Source organism: Acanthochromis polyacanthus, chromosome 5, assembly GCF_021347895.1.
Source record: "Acanthochromis polyacanthus isolate Apoly-LR-REF ecotype Palm Island chromosome 5, KAUST_Apoly_ChrSc, whole genome shotgun sequence".
In the NCBI taxonomy this organism is placed as follows: Eukaryota; Metazoa; Chordata; class Actinopteri; family Pomacentridae; genus Acanthochromis; species Acanthochromis polyacanthus.
The window spans coordinates 42954204-42966978 of NC_067117.1; the positions used below are offsets into that span (position 1 = coordinate 42954204).

The 12775-nt window shown below is 43.3% G+C and overlaps 1 protein-coding gene across 2 annotated transcripts in view; it reads right to left on the reverse strand.

Moving 5' to 3' along the window:
- Nucleotides 1–12775, reverse strand: part of cntn2 (contactin 2) — a 192706-nt gene that overhangs the window by 123311 nt on the left and 56620 nt on the right. For both annotated transcript variants that reach the window (XR_007941819.1, XM_051948014.1), the window contains exons 4-11: nt 8698–8870; nt 8432–8527; nt 8050–8262; nt 7507–7609; nt 7063–7244; nt 6796–6932; nt 2061–2190; nt 1589–1739 (exon numbers count right to left, since the gene is read on the reverse strand). Coding sequence is in view for 1 of the 2 variants with exons in the window: in XM_051948014.1 (XP_051803974.1) it covers nt 1589–1739; nt 2061–2190; nt 6796–6932; nt 7063–7244; nt 7507–7609; nt 8050–8262; nt 8432–8527; nt 8698–8870 (1185 nt within the window). In the remaining variant the exon portion in view is untranslated. The remainder of the gene's footprint in view (nt 1–1588; nt 1740–2060; nt 2191–6795; nt 6933–7062; nt 7245–7506; nt 7610–8049; nt 8263–8431; nt 8528–8697; nt 8871–12775) is intronic.

A 12775-nucleotide genomic window follows, 5' to 3' on the forward strand; every position in this document is an offset into this window, starting at 1 on the left:
CACCATCAAAATGCATGAGGCTGCATCTTTGGACTATTCAGATGCTGCACTTCACTCCAGTCTATGACAAGAAGCTATGAAACTAACATGGTTTCTGTTGGGTTTAGTTTTAGTTTTCAACCATTTGGAGGTTTGCAGCTTGGACTGGTATGCAGTCTTTGATAAATCTGTGTACATGTCATTTTCATGTAATTCTGTATCACTGCTAAATCATTTTAGACCCATCCAGGTATTATCTATACTTGCTTTATCCTAGAGGGTCATGGGGGGCTGGAGCTTTCCTAGATGACCTTCAGTGAGGCTGAGTACACCCTGGACTGATCACCAGCTCACTCCAGGTCACCGCTTTAGACATCTCTGTGGAGAATCACTTGTGTTCTGCTACAAATGTTGGATTTTGTTGTAAAGCTGTGATACAATCTCAGCAGAGATTTACAGTAAATGATCACAGCAATGAGCGATAGATTACAGAACTCAGGTTAGATCAAAACACAGTATTCTGTACTTTACTATACACAGTTTGACTTAAATTCAGAAGTCAGGTTCAGTCTGGAGGGCTGCACAGTGTTGTAGTGGTTAGCACTTTCGCCTTGCAGCAAGAAGATCCCTGGTTCGAGTACTGGCCTGGGCCTGGGATCTTTCTGCATGGAGTTTGCATGTTCTCCCTGTGCATGCGTGGGTTTTCTCCGGGTACTCCGGCTTCCTCCCACAGTCCAAAAACATGCTGAGGTTAATTGGTTACTCTAAACTGTCTGTAGGTGTGAATGTGAGTGTGAGTGTGTGTCTGTATATGTAGCCCTGTGACAGACTGGTGACCTGTCCAGGGTGTCCCCTGCCTTCACCGAGTCAGCTGGGATAGACTCCAGCACCCCCCATGACCCTAGTGAGGATAAAGCGGTGTATAGAGGATGGATGGATGGATGGTTCACTCTGGGCTGCTGGATCTTATTAATGGTTCCAAACAGCAGCTACGGAACTATCTTTTTTTTTTAAATGTAATCCTCCCCATTCTGAGAATTTTGATCCTTGAAAGGATTTCAGATTGACATGCTGACCACAAACAGACAGAGATGAATTCACAGGTGGAGCTCTAGAGATCCAGGGTTAGGGTTAGTAGGGATAGTAGGGTTAGAGTTAGTAGGAGTTAGGGTTAATAGGGTTAGCAGGGTTAAGGTCAGTAGGGTTAGTGTTAGGGTTTAGAGTTAGTAGGGTTAGGGTTAGTCCTGCACCTCTAGTAGGACAGGGAACTCAAAGACCTCTAAACTACATGTCCTGCACAATATGACAGTTATAATGTAACAGACATAAAAAGGAGGAAAAAAAATTGTTTCTTTGATTATTTATTTTATAAAAAAAAAAAGGTCAATCCTGGAATCAACATTTCCAACCTTTGTCCAAGTGTCCACTGGTATTAATGGAGAAAAATCTGTGAGTCTCCATGACAGATATCTTAAAGTTCCATTTTATTTTGTTTCCCTACTTGAGGCCTTTCTGCTCTGTGTTCTGTATCTGAGTGATTTTGTGATATTTCTCTGCCTTTTTTGATTTGAAAATGAAGAGCTTTCTTTTTCTTTAGCTGCTGGACTACCTGCTGCTGTTGGTGAGAAGCTCCGTCCCACGACTCCAGAACAGGCTGGGCTTTGGGGCGGCTCGAGGACGACACTCAATCATCACCTGTCCCCCTCTAGCAGCCGGGATCAGCCTCCTGACTGGGTTCAGCCTGAAGTCTGGGGCCTGAACTGGAAGCAGGAGAGAGTCAGAATGAAGTTCATTTGATGTATTAGAGAGATACATGTTGAACTATAGTACATATACTTCTATCTGCATAAAAACACCAACAAACACAGTTATCAGTGTGTGATCTTCACTCAACATTTAATGGGGTTTTCAAGCTGTAACAGCGTTTTTTCACTTACTTTTTAGAAGTGAAAAATATATCATTTTATGATTAAAAATACATAAAAATCAACTGTATGTTGAATATTGTTTCAAATAAAGGACAGTATAAACAGTCTCCTTTTGTATCAGTTTGTAATTTGATAAAACACTGAATCTTCTACCTTGGACTCTGAGCTCAGCAGTGGAGTAGACGGTGCCATGCTTGTTTTCAGCCACACATTGGTACATCCCAGAATCCTCCAGGGCCAGGTTACTGATTTTAAGATGAGCTCCGTTCACCTCCACCCGATCCTGAAAGTCCGGGTACATAAAAAAAGAGAGAATTAAGGAAGATGTACTGTGCTGAAATGGTCATAGTTGGCAGGAATGAACATGTGACAATAAATCCTACTTTAAACATTTTCACATTTACTTTCCAGTTGTTTTTTCCATGATGAAAGCTGATTTCACTGAAGGCGTCTACAGAAACGCACTTGAATTGTTTCACTTTTTACTGCACAAAAGACACATCAGCTACAAGCACAACCAGCATTACCTCAGGCCAGTGGTTAGGGTTAGCCTGGACCCTAACCCTAAACTCCGGCATTACCTCTAGCCAGCGTTAAGGTGCTACTGCCCCCTGTGGTCTGCAGACGTATGTGGAACATGGTTGTGGGACAGGAGCAGTTGCTGGTTGAACATATTGTTTGTTTAGATTCAACAAGTTGCTGACATCACACCACATGAGACACAAGTTGCCAATTTTGATTGGATATTAGCTGTCACCTTCAGAGGTTGTTGAGGAAGACACTTTCTACATTTTGACGTTCTAACATTCTGAGTTCCGGTGTGAGCCTCCAATAGGAACAGTCACATTGGCTGCAGTGGTTTTTAATTTGCCTGTAACAATTGACACGTGATCAGGGCGGGGCTTCAGGGGGCGGGGAGGGCGGCACGCCCCCAGCCCGGGCCCCACTACATTGGGTGGGACTTGAGTTAGCCATGCCACTACCACTGATCTGGGGAGCTCGAGAAAGCAGGCCCTCCCATGACTTGTGTCCAGAGGAGCCTAGAATATGAGCACACCCTGCTTCCATCCATCCATCCTCTATACACCGCTTTATCCTCACTAGGGTCGTGGGGGTGCTGGAGTCTATCCCAGCTGACTTAAGCGAAGGCAGGGCACACCCTGGACAGGTCACCAGTCTGTCACAGGGCTACATATACAGACACACAATCACACTCACATTCACACCTACGGACAATTTAGAGTAACCAATTAACCTCAGCATGTTTTTGGACTGTGGGAGGAAGCCGGAGTACCCGGAGAAAACCCACACATGCACAGGGAGAACATGCAAACTCCATGCAGAAAGACCCCAGGCCCAGGCCGGGATTCGAACCGGGATCTTCTCGCTGCAAGGTGAAGTCCTAACCACTACGCTGCTGTGCAGCCCACACCCTGCTTGATAAGTGGAATGTTTATACAGGGTTTCCCAGTCAGGACTGACTCATGGTTCCTAAAAACTTTACAAGACCGACTGACTTTAGTGATGTAGTAGGTGTAAAATATTGAATAAAATGCTGTGCTGCATGACTGGCTTTATTTTCACTGTCACATTTAACTTTAAAGTGCAAATTTACAAGTGGATCGCTGATATCGTCTCCAAGTGCATTTTGGGTAAAACTCGTCATCAGTGTCCACAAACGTCTTCATCTGTCACTTGTCAACAGATTTCAAACTAGGTAGAGCATTTTTACGGACTAAGCTAACATGAGTAGCACTTCATATAAGCATAAAAGTGGAGCGGCAAAGCGAAAAGAAAAGGAAAAAGAGAGCAAGAAAAAGGCAAGTTACAAAAACTGGACATATTTTTTGTTAGTCCTCCTGGAGATGAACCCGACTCTTTTGTTGCAGCGATTCAGGCCCGCCAAAACTGCCAGCACAGCCAGGGAGCCAGGATAATTACAGGTAGAAATTCTAACAATCACTGTACACAATGTGTGAGTTAGTTGTAAACTGTTCATGATTGTATAGTAGCCCAGCCACCGAGCTTACATCCCCTTCTTTCTCTCTTGGCGGTATAGCAGTGATGTCAGGGACTCAGCAGTTGCTAGCTGCTCCAGGGCAGAGCCAGACCTGGTGCCTGACCAACAGCCCCCTTCCTCACCCGCGCTGGACACTGGAAATGAAAGCAGCAGCAGGTCTCCTCCCGCTATAGATGACACGCAGGCCGCGGAGGATAAAAACCCTCCTCTGGAATCTTTTCCGTCTGATCGGGCCAATTTTGCTGAAAACATCCAGGATGCCAACATTAAAAGATACATCCTTAAGATGGGCCCATGCAGACCCAAAGGTCCATTTTTCACTGATAACGACGATCGGTGTTTTTCGGAAAGTTATTACACCTCTACCACTAAAGTTGGGATGAAACTTCCACGCAGCTGGCTGTGCTATTCCCCCAAATTAGACCTCTGTTACTGTGAGCCTTGCTGGCTTTTTGCCAACCGAAACGCCCTGTATTACAATAAGGCATGGGTAAACGGAATAAGAGACTGGAAACATCTTTCTGTCAAAGTTGAGAAGCATGAATCTACGCAAATACATCTTGGTGCATGCATAGTCTACGAGCTGTGGAAACTCAACAGCACAATAGACGCTGAAATTAAGAGGAATGTGTGTAATGCAGCCTTGTTTTGGAGACAGGTCCTGGAGCGCATAGTAAATGTCACTGACTCTGGCTTCATGCAACCTGGCATTCAGGGGGACAGGGAAGTTCTAGGTCAGGGAAATGCTGGCAACTTTTTGTCAGTAATCGAGTTATTAGCTCGTTATGACCCTGTTTTGAAAGAGCTAATCAACCGACCAGAAGTCAGTGAAATTCCTAAGTCACCAGATTCAAGATGAGATTATTTACATATTGTCTCAACATGTGAAAGCTGACATAATTAATGAAATAAACGAAGCCCCGTTTCATTCCATTATCATGGACACAACGCAAGATGTGTCAAAGATAGACCAGCCAGGTGTACCGTTACGTAACTGTTGTTAAGAATGACATGAATATTGCAACAGATATACAGATCAATGAAGTGTTTTTGGGTTTTGAAGCGACTCTGGGCTCATCAGCGTCAGAGCTTGAAAACCAAATCCTGGGCTCTATAGAGAAAAATGGGATAGATCTGTCAAAATGCCGCGGACAGGGCTATGATGGGGCCACGAATATGAGTGGTGCGTATTCAGGTGTACAGGCGAGAATAACAGAGAGGGAGCCCCTTGCCCGTTATGTTCATTGCGCTGCTCATAACCTCAATCTTGCTCTCAACGACTCTGTTAAAAATGTCCCTGGAGTGAAGCAGTTCTATGACACTGTAGAGAACCTGTACAACTTTTTGGTCACAGTATCAAACGATGGGCGCTCCTCAGTGAATTAATGACACCAGAGAGCAGAAGGGTCACATTAAAACGCCTCTGTCCCACTCGCTGGTCATCTCGACATGATGCGCTTTTTGCGTTAAGGCACAGATATGGAGACATTATAAAAGCCCTCGTCAACATTTCCCTGACCAGTGACAAAAAAGAGGAGCGTAGTGAAGCAAGTGAGCTCAAGAATGCTATAAGCACATCTGCTTTCATATTTTTGGTCAACGTGCAAACCAAGATTCTTGAGTGTATAAACGCTGCCTCACAGTTACTCCAAGCTAAGGATGCGGACATTCTGAAAGCATCTACTCTTCTGCAAAATGCCATCAGTGTTTTGATGGAGTTTAGGGAGCATTTTGATGAGGTTCAGTCTGCCACTCTTGCTCTAGCTACAAAATGGGGAAGTCAAACGCAGTTTGAAGCAACCAGGCCCAGAAAAGTTAAGCATCCCTTTGATGAACTTTCTGAAGACAGCCGCCTCACTGATGCAGAGAGCAACTTTCGGGTGAACGTTTTCAATGCCTGTCTTGACATTATCAACCAGCAACTGTCCCAGAGATTCACCAGCTTAAATGGAACTGTGAATATGTTCGAAGCACTTCACCCCAACACACTGCTGCAAGCAGGAGATGAGGAGTTACACCAAGCTGCCCGGCGGCTTTGTGAGCACTAAGGTCGGGACATCGCCCCCAGCTTCCCTGGCCAGCTGCTTTCTTTTAGAACCTGTTTCAGGGACCAGATAACAAAGCAAAAGCCTGTTGCGGATCTGGCAAAAATGCTCCTTGTTAACCACCCAGCAGTAACTTCTACATTCAGTGAGGTTTGCACCGCCCTCCTTTTATTTTTGACTCTTCCCGTCAGCGTTGCAACCCCTGAGCGCTCATTCTCCAAGTTAAAACATTAAAAACCACTTGAGGAGCACAGTGGGACAAGAGAGACTGGGAGGACTTGCCATGTTGTCCATAGAGAATGAGAGAGCAAAGAAAATGGACATACAGAGCATCGTGGACGAGTTCGCGGAGTGCAAGGCTCGTCGTATACCCTTCAAATAGCGATAGTACTTCACACTGAAATTATGTTTGTGAACATGTGGGTCATTGTACCAGTTTTACTAAACTTTATAGCTACTGATACAGGCGCTGAGCTGAAATAGTTAACGTGGGTGTCAAAATGATGCGGTCGCTATCCGTGGTGCTGAACTGCTTTGAATTTGTGTTGTTTCATTAAGAGTGGCCATATGGCCTACAGTTTTTGTTGTTCTTTTGGTTTGTTATACTTCATGTCCGTTTGATGGACTTCTAAATGACAGTCGCTCTCCGTGGTGCTGAAGCTTGTAAGCCCCCCTGTTGCGGGCATGTGTATGTTGTAAAATGTTGTTATCATGTGCTTTATTATTTGGGTTTAAAGGGCCCGGTCATTTGCCCCGCCCCCGGCCCGGCTCTGATATGTTCCGCTAGTGCACGTGATGGACCATAAGGCTGTGTTGTCTGTACCTGTGTGCTGATTGGCTGTCCGTTGCGTAGCCAGCGTATGGAGGGGCGAGGTTTTCCAGCAGCCACACAGCTCCAGTGAAGCTCTGAGCTGATCTCCACCTCTGAGTCACTCATCACCTGCAACCATTCTGGCTGAGCTGAGGAGACAAAAGTAATACAACCAAAGAGATCTGAAGTTATTAACAGTGCTGAGGAAGTGAACAATGAGCACTGATGATCAAACCTTCTCCAAACAACATTCATTTCCAGCGGCTTATAGTAGGTCACCTTGCACATTGATGCGTCCCTGGTACGTGTCACTTCCCTCCGAGTTATAGGCTTCACACTCGTAAATACCCTCGTCATCAAAGGAGAGGTCAGGCAGGGTGAGAGTGGGACCTCCAACAGAGAAGCCTGCCTTTGATGGCATCAAACCATCAGCCTTCCTCCACCGAAGCTTTGGGATTGGACTGGAAGATGAAGAGACAAAAAGAGGAAATGGATGGATGGATGGATGGATGGATGGATGGATGGATGGATGGATGGAGACAGTCAGTCAGACAGTCAGGATGGATGTGGTACAACAGCTTCACAATCCAGCCACAGGGCAATAATCACAATTTTAGAAGTTTGAGAGAAAGAAAAACATATATTTTAGTATTTCTCAAGCTGAACATATTTGTAGCCAAAAATAAGCTTTAAACAGATGAAGCAATGATTTGTGAAACTTACTTTCCATAAGCAAAGCACTCTAACTGGGCAGTGTGTCCAGCCAGGGCGTAGGTCTCAGCTGGGAAACGCACTTTAATGCTGGGAGTGGACTTCCTGGGACTGGCTGGAATGAAACACAACTGTAAATATTCAGTTTAACTTCCATTTACATTGTTCCTTAACCAGTTTAAGGCGGAAGGCATTACCGCAGTAGCGCTGTTGTGCAGTTCTACCATTGACGTCGGGAAAACGTATAGGTCTTTTTTTCTTCTTCTTTGCGCTAATCGGCTGTTTCTTGGCCAATGAAATGCATCAAACTCACATATGTGCATAACTGATCCTGTTTCCAGGTACAGATTGTGTTGCTGCACTGCCTCGTAACTTTGTATTGAACTTTTCTGGCTGCTGCTGCAGCGGCCAGCAGCGCTGCTGCATTATCGCTGCATTACTGCTGCTGGCCGCAGCAGCACCCGCCTTAAATGGGTTAATTCACAAACTGTATATATACATATATATATATATATATATATTCATATATACGGTGCAGGTGTGGACCACTCATACCATCTGGAAGTACAGTGAGCTGGTTGGCCTTGCTGAAGGTGCTCTTGGTGCTGATGTCCATGTTGATGGTGGTGAAGCAGAAGTAGTTCCCGGTGTCATTGGGCTCTGCTTTGGCCACATACAGGTTCCCGGTGACCTGTGATACAAACCAGCGCCCATCATCTTTCCTGATGAAGTTGGGAAACTCGTTGATTAACCAGCGGTAGGACAGAGCTGGAGAGGAGAAAGACCAGTGCATGTCACTTTAATACCTGCTAGCTTGGAATGAACCTAATGTCATTCTGCAGGTGGCCAAGTTTCTCTTCCACTCATCCTCTAGTTGTCCACAGTACTATAATGTCCATATCCATAATATGTAGAAATCCTGAAGCAGACTGGATACCTGGGTAATGTGGAGGAGGCTGGCAGGCCAAGAAAGTTCCTACACCTTCATATGCTGTCTGAGGACTCCTGCTGTCTGGAGGGAAGTCATGAAGGTCTGGAGAAACATACAAACGCAAAAAATGATGAAGGAAATGATGACTATCACATGAAGATAGTAAAAGAGAAGAAATCCTTTAAGTGACTGTCTACCACTGAATGTTTCCACACTGACCCACTCAGGCAGCTCAAACAGGTCAAACAGTTCTGAGATCTTTTCTCACTCACAACCAAACTTGAGGTTCGCTGCTCTGCTGATGATGGTTCCACAGCGGTTGATGGCCAGACACTGGTATGAGCCGGTGTCTCTGAGAGGCTCAGGGCCGCTGATCACCAAGGTGCCGGCCACCAGCGTGTATCGATCCGAACCCAGAGGGACCTCAGTGCCATTCAAAAGCCACCTGCAAGACAAAAGTCAGGGCAAAGTGATGCAATGGAAAATCAGAGATAACGGGAAGTGTTGAAATTAGGGCTGGCCCAAATAGTAGTTTCTGGCCTCCGAATATTCGGGCCCTATTAAAGACGAATATCTGGATATAATATATATATATATATAACGTCCGACGGGGGTGGGGGTGCGGCGGCGCGGCGGAGGTGGCCGGCAATATCCGGATAGTGCCGTCGCGAACGAATATTCGGATATTCGGGATATTTGGGATATTCGGGTCCAGCCCTACACTGCAAAAAAGCTAACTTGTATTTTTTGGCCTAAAACCGTAATTTATGTTGGTAAAACTTAAAAATATAAATTATTGATATTTAAGATAATAATCTAAGTTAACACAACAAAGCAAGACAGTTGCATGTTCTAAAATAATTTGGTGAGTTGTTAACACTTAAATCTTTACGTTGTGGTTCAATACAAGGGACAACAGTTCTGCCAACTCATTTTTCTTTGTTGTGAAATGCGGGAAAGCCAACTTTCCAAGTTGATATTTTTCACTTCAAGTCTTCTGGCTGTGTGCTGCTGCAAGGAGCTGGAGTGCTGCTGTCTCAGGCTGAAGTCTACACAGGTAAGTTTTAAACAACATTTAATTTAATATATTTTAACGTGAAATCATACGGGAATTTTATTTTGAGTTGTGTCGTAATGGAGAAAGTGACCTACACATTTTCAACATTTAAACACAAGGCTTTTCAGTCCTTAGCAGTTAGCTGCTAACTGATGCTAGCAAGGGAACAGCAGTTAAGCCAGTAACATTAGCTTGTTTGGGCAAATCCTATTCAAATATGACAGCATGTTATCTTCTGACTGGTTGGTATTGTGTTAATTCATGCTCAACTCAAAATTGTGGTCTCAACGTCAGCCGAAACTTTATCTCATCTTTCATAAATGTTGAAGATGTTATTAGACAGGGTAATAACAGTCATGCTCGGTCTCTGCTCCCAGACAGTGCAGGTGAGCAGGCTGTTATGTTAGTGGGGACAGAGAGAACCGAGCTAGGCACATGCTGCGGCTCAATCCACTGTGCAGTAAGTTAGACATAGGCAGACATAGGTGGGCATGTTAAAAATATTCACTTCAGCAATGCTTTCCCTCAGCTATTTTTATGGGGATGTGACGGTCAGACCATCGAGTGTGTGTGTGTGTGTGTGTGTGTGTGTGTGTGTGTGTGTGTGTGTGTGTGTGTGTGTGTGTGTGTGTGTCCGCACGTGTGTATGTGGGGTGCGTTCGCAGAGAGACGGCAGAAGGGTGGGGGCCCTGTGATTATCGAATAGTATTTTTGCTTGAAATGCACATCCCTACTTCTTAATGTTTAACGTTACGTCAGACTGAGTTAAATTTTTGATTGTGAGGTATGGGGTGGAAATAATTAATATGTCAAGCTCATAATTAATTCTATTTGGGGGAAAAAAATGGTTATTTAATAATGTGGAGAGTTGCAGCTTATTCTGATTAAGACTAATGTCTTGCAATCCATGTGTTGGTCTTTTCCTGTCTGTTAACATCAGGACATTGACCCAGAAGTGGAGCAGACGAAGGGCCTCACTGTGGGTATCCTCACTGTGCTGGAGGATGATGACAGCAGGGCTCCTCAAAGTGTCGTGAGTGTTGCTGTTGTTGTGGAGGAAGAGATTGTCCTTCAAGATCTCCCTGACCTGCCAACTGCTTTTGCTTACCTCTTTGGACTGATCTATGCTTTAAACTTCAAGTACCCAAAGGATCTCAGGTACACATTTGAAACTGTTCAGAAGGTTTTCATGGAACTTGGTACAGACCCTTTCTGCAAGGGTCAGATCTCTCAAAAACAAACTCCTTCAGTGAATCCACAAATTCTGGATCTGGAGTTGTTGACCTCTAAAAGTTCCCTTCTGTCCAGCCAACACCATGTTTTATGCTTTAGACCCATAGTTGTGTATCATACGGGTTCTGTATGGTCTTGTATGCATGACTTATGCTTGATATTTTGAGACCAGAAGTTATTGCACTTGGTATATTTAGATTCATACTTGTGTATCATATGGGTTCTGTATGGTCTTGTATAAATGACTTAAGCTTGATATTTTGAGACCAGTAACCCTATGGTGCTCAGTGACCTTGTTAACAGATTTATTAGATTCATAGTTGTGTATTATACTGATTCTGTATGATCTTGTATACATGACTCGTGTTTGATCTGTTATTCAATCTCAAAGTTTAAAAGTAGACAGTGTAGCACAAGTAAACAGCTACTACTGGGGCAATTGGGTCTCATTAGTTTGCATGTACTTGGCCCTGTTGGAAGAGATTTGATGCTGGTAGTTTAAATAAAACAAATGTTCTGAATGTATATGTTGCATCTGTAATTATTTATACATTTTATTATGCAATATTGGTTCGAAATTACAAATTTGAACTACATTATAAACTAAACTTATTTAAAGCAGTGTACAAGTTTAAATTCCTCTTGAATTATTCTTTTATATACTGACTTAACCCAATTAAAGTGCATTCTGTGTAAGAACTTGCAGTAGAGTCATTACAATGTAAAATTATAAGTAAGTACAATTTACAGGACAGTTAGTAGAAGTAAGGATGAAGTGTTATTACAATGTAAAATATTAAGTTAGAATTTAGAGTGAGTAATAAGTGAGTAGAGAGAGTAAGCACAAATCATAATAAAAAGTTATTACAGTGTAAAATTATAAGTGAGTCCAACTTAGGGGAAGTTAGCTGAAGTAAGGATTAAAAGCTAGTACGGTGTAAAATTATAAGTTAGCAGAACTTACTGTTGAGTTGATAAAAATCAAAATTCAGAGTTGAGCAAACTCAGAAGCAAAACTTAAAATATTTAGTTTAATTGTCCAACTTAAAATTTTATCGAAGTTTCTTGCCTTGAAATTTTGAGTTGACCCAACTTTTCTTTTTTTGCAGTGTAGTTGAAATTACATCGTACTAAAGAAACAATTAAGGATAGCCCAGCTAGCTCAACAGGTTGAACTGGTGACCCATAAACAGGAGCAATAATCCCATAAACAGGAGCTATAGTCCTATAAACAGGAGCTATAGTCCTATAAACAGGAGCTATAGTCTCATAAACAGGAGCTATAGTCCCACAAACTATGTCTATAGTCCTATAAACAGGAGCTATAGTCCTATAAACAGGAGCTATAGTCTCATAAACAGGAGCTATAGTCCCACAAACTATGTCTATAGTCCTATAAACAGGAGCTATAGTCCTATAAACAGGAGCTATAGTCTCATAAACAGGAGCTATAGTCCCACAAACTATGTCTATAGTCCCATAAACAGGAGCTATAGTCCCATAAACAGGAGCTATAGTCCCATAAACAGGAGCTATAGTCCCATAAACAGGAGCTATAGTCCCATAAACAGGAACTATAGTCCCATAAACAGGAACTATAGTCCCATAAACAGGAACTATAGTCCCATAAACAGGAGCTATAGTCCCATAAACAGGAGCTATAGTCCCATAAACAGGAGCTATAGTCCCATAAACAGGAACTATAGTCCTATAAACAGGAGCTATAGTCCCATAAACAGGAGCTATAGTCCTATAAACAGGAACTATAGTCCCATAAACAGGAGCTATAGTCCTATAAACAGGAGCTATAGTCCCATAAACAGGAGCTATAGTCCCATAAACAGGAGCTATAGTCCCATAAACAGGAGCTATAGTCCCATAAACAGGAACTATAGTCCCATAAACAGGAGCTATAGTCCCATAAACAGGAGCTATAGTCCCATAAACAGGAGCTATAGTCCCATAAACAGAAGCTATAGTCCCATAAACAGGAGCTATAGTCCTATAAACAGGAGCTATAGTCCCATAAACAGGAGCTATAGTCCCATAAACAGGAACTA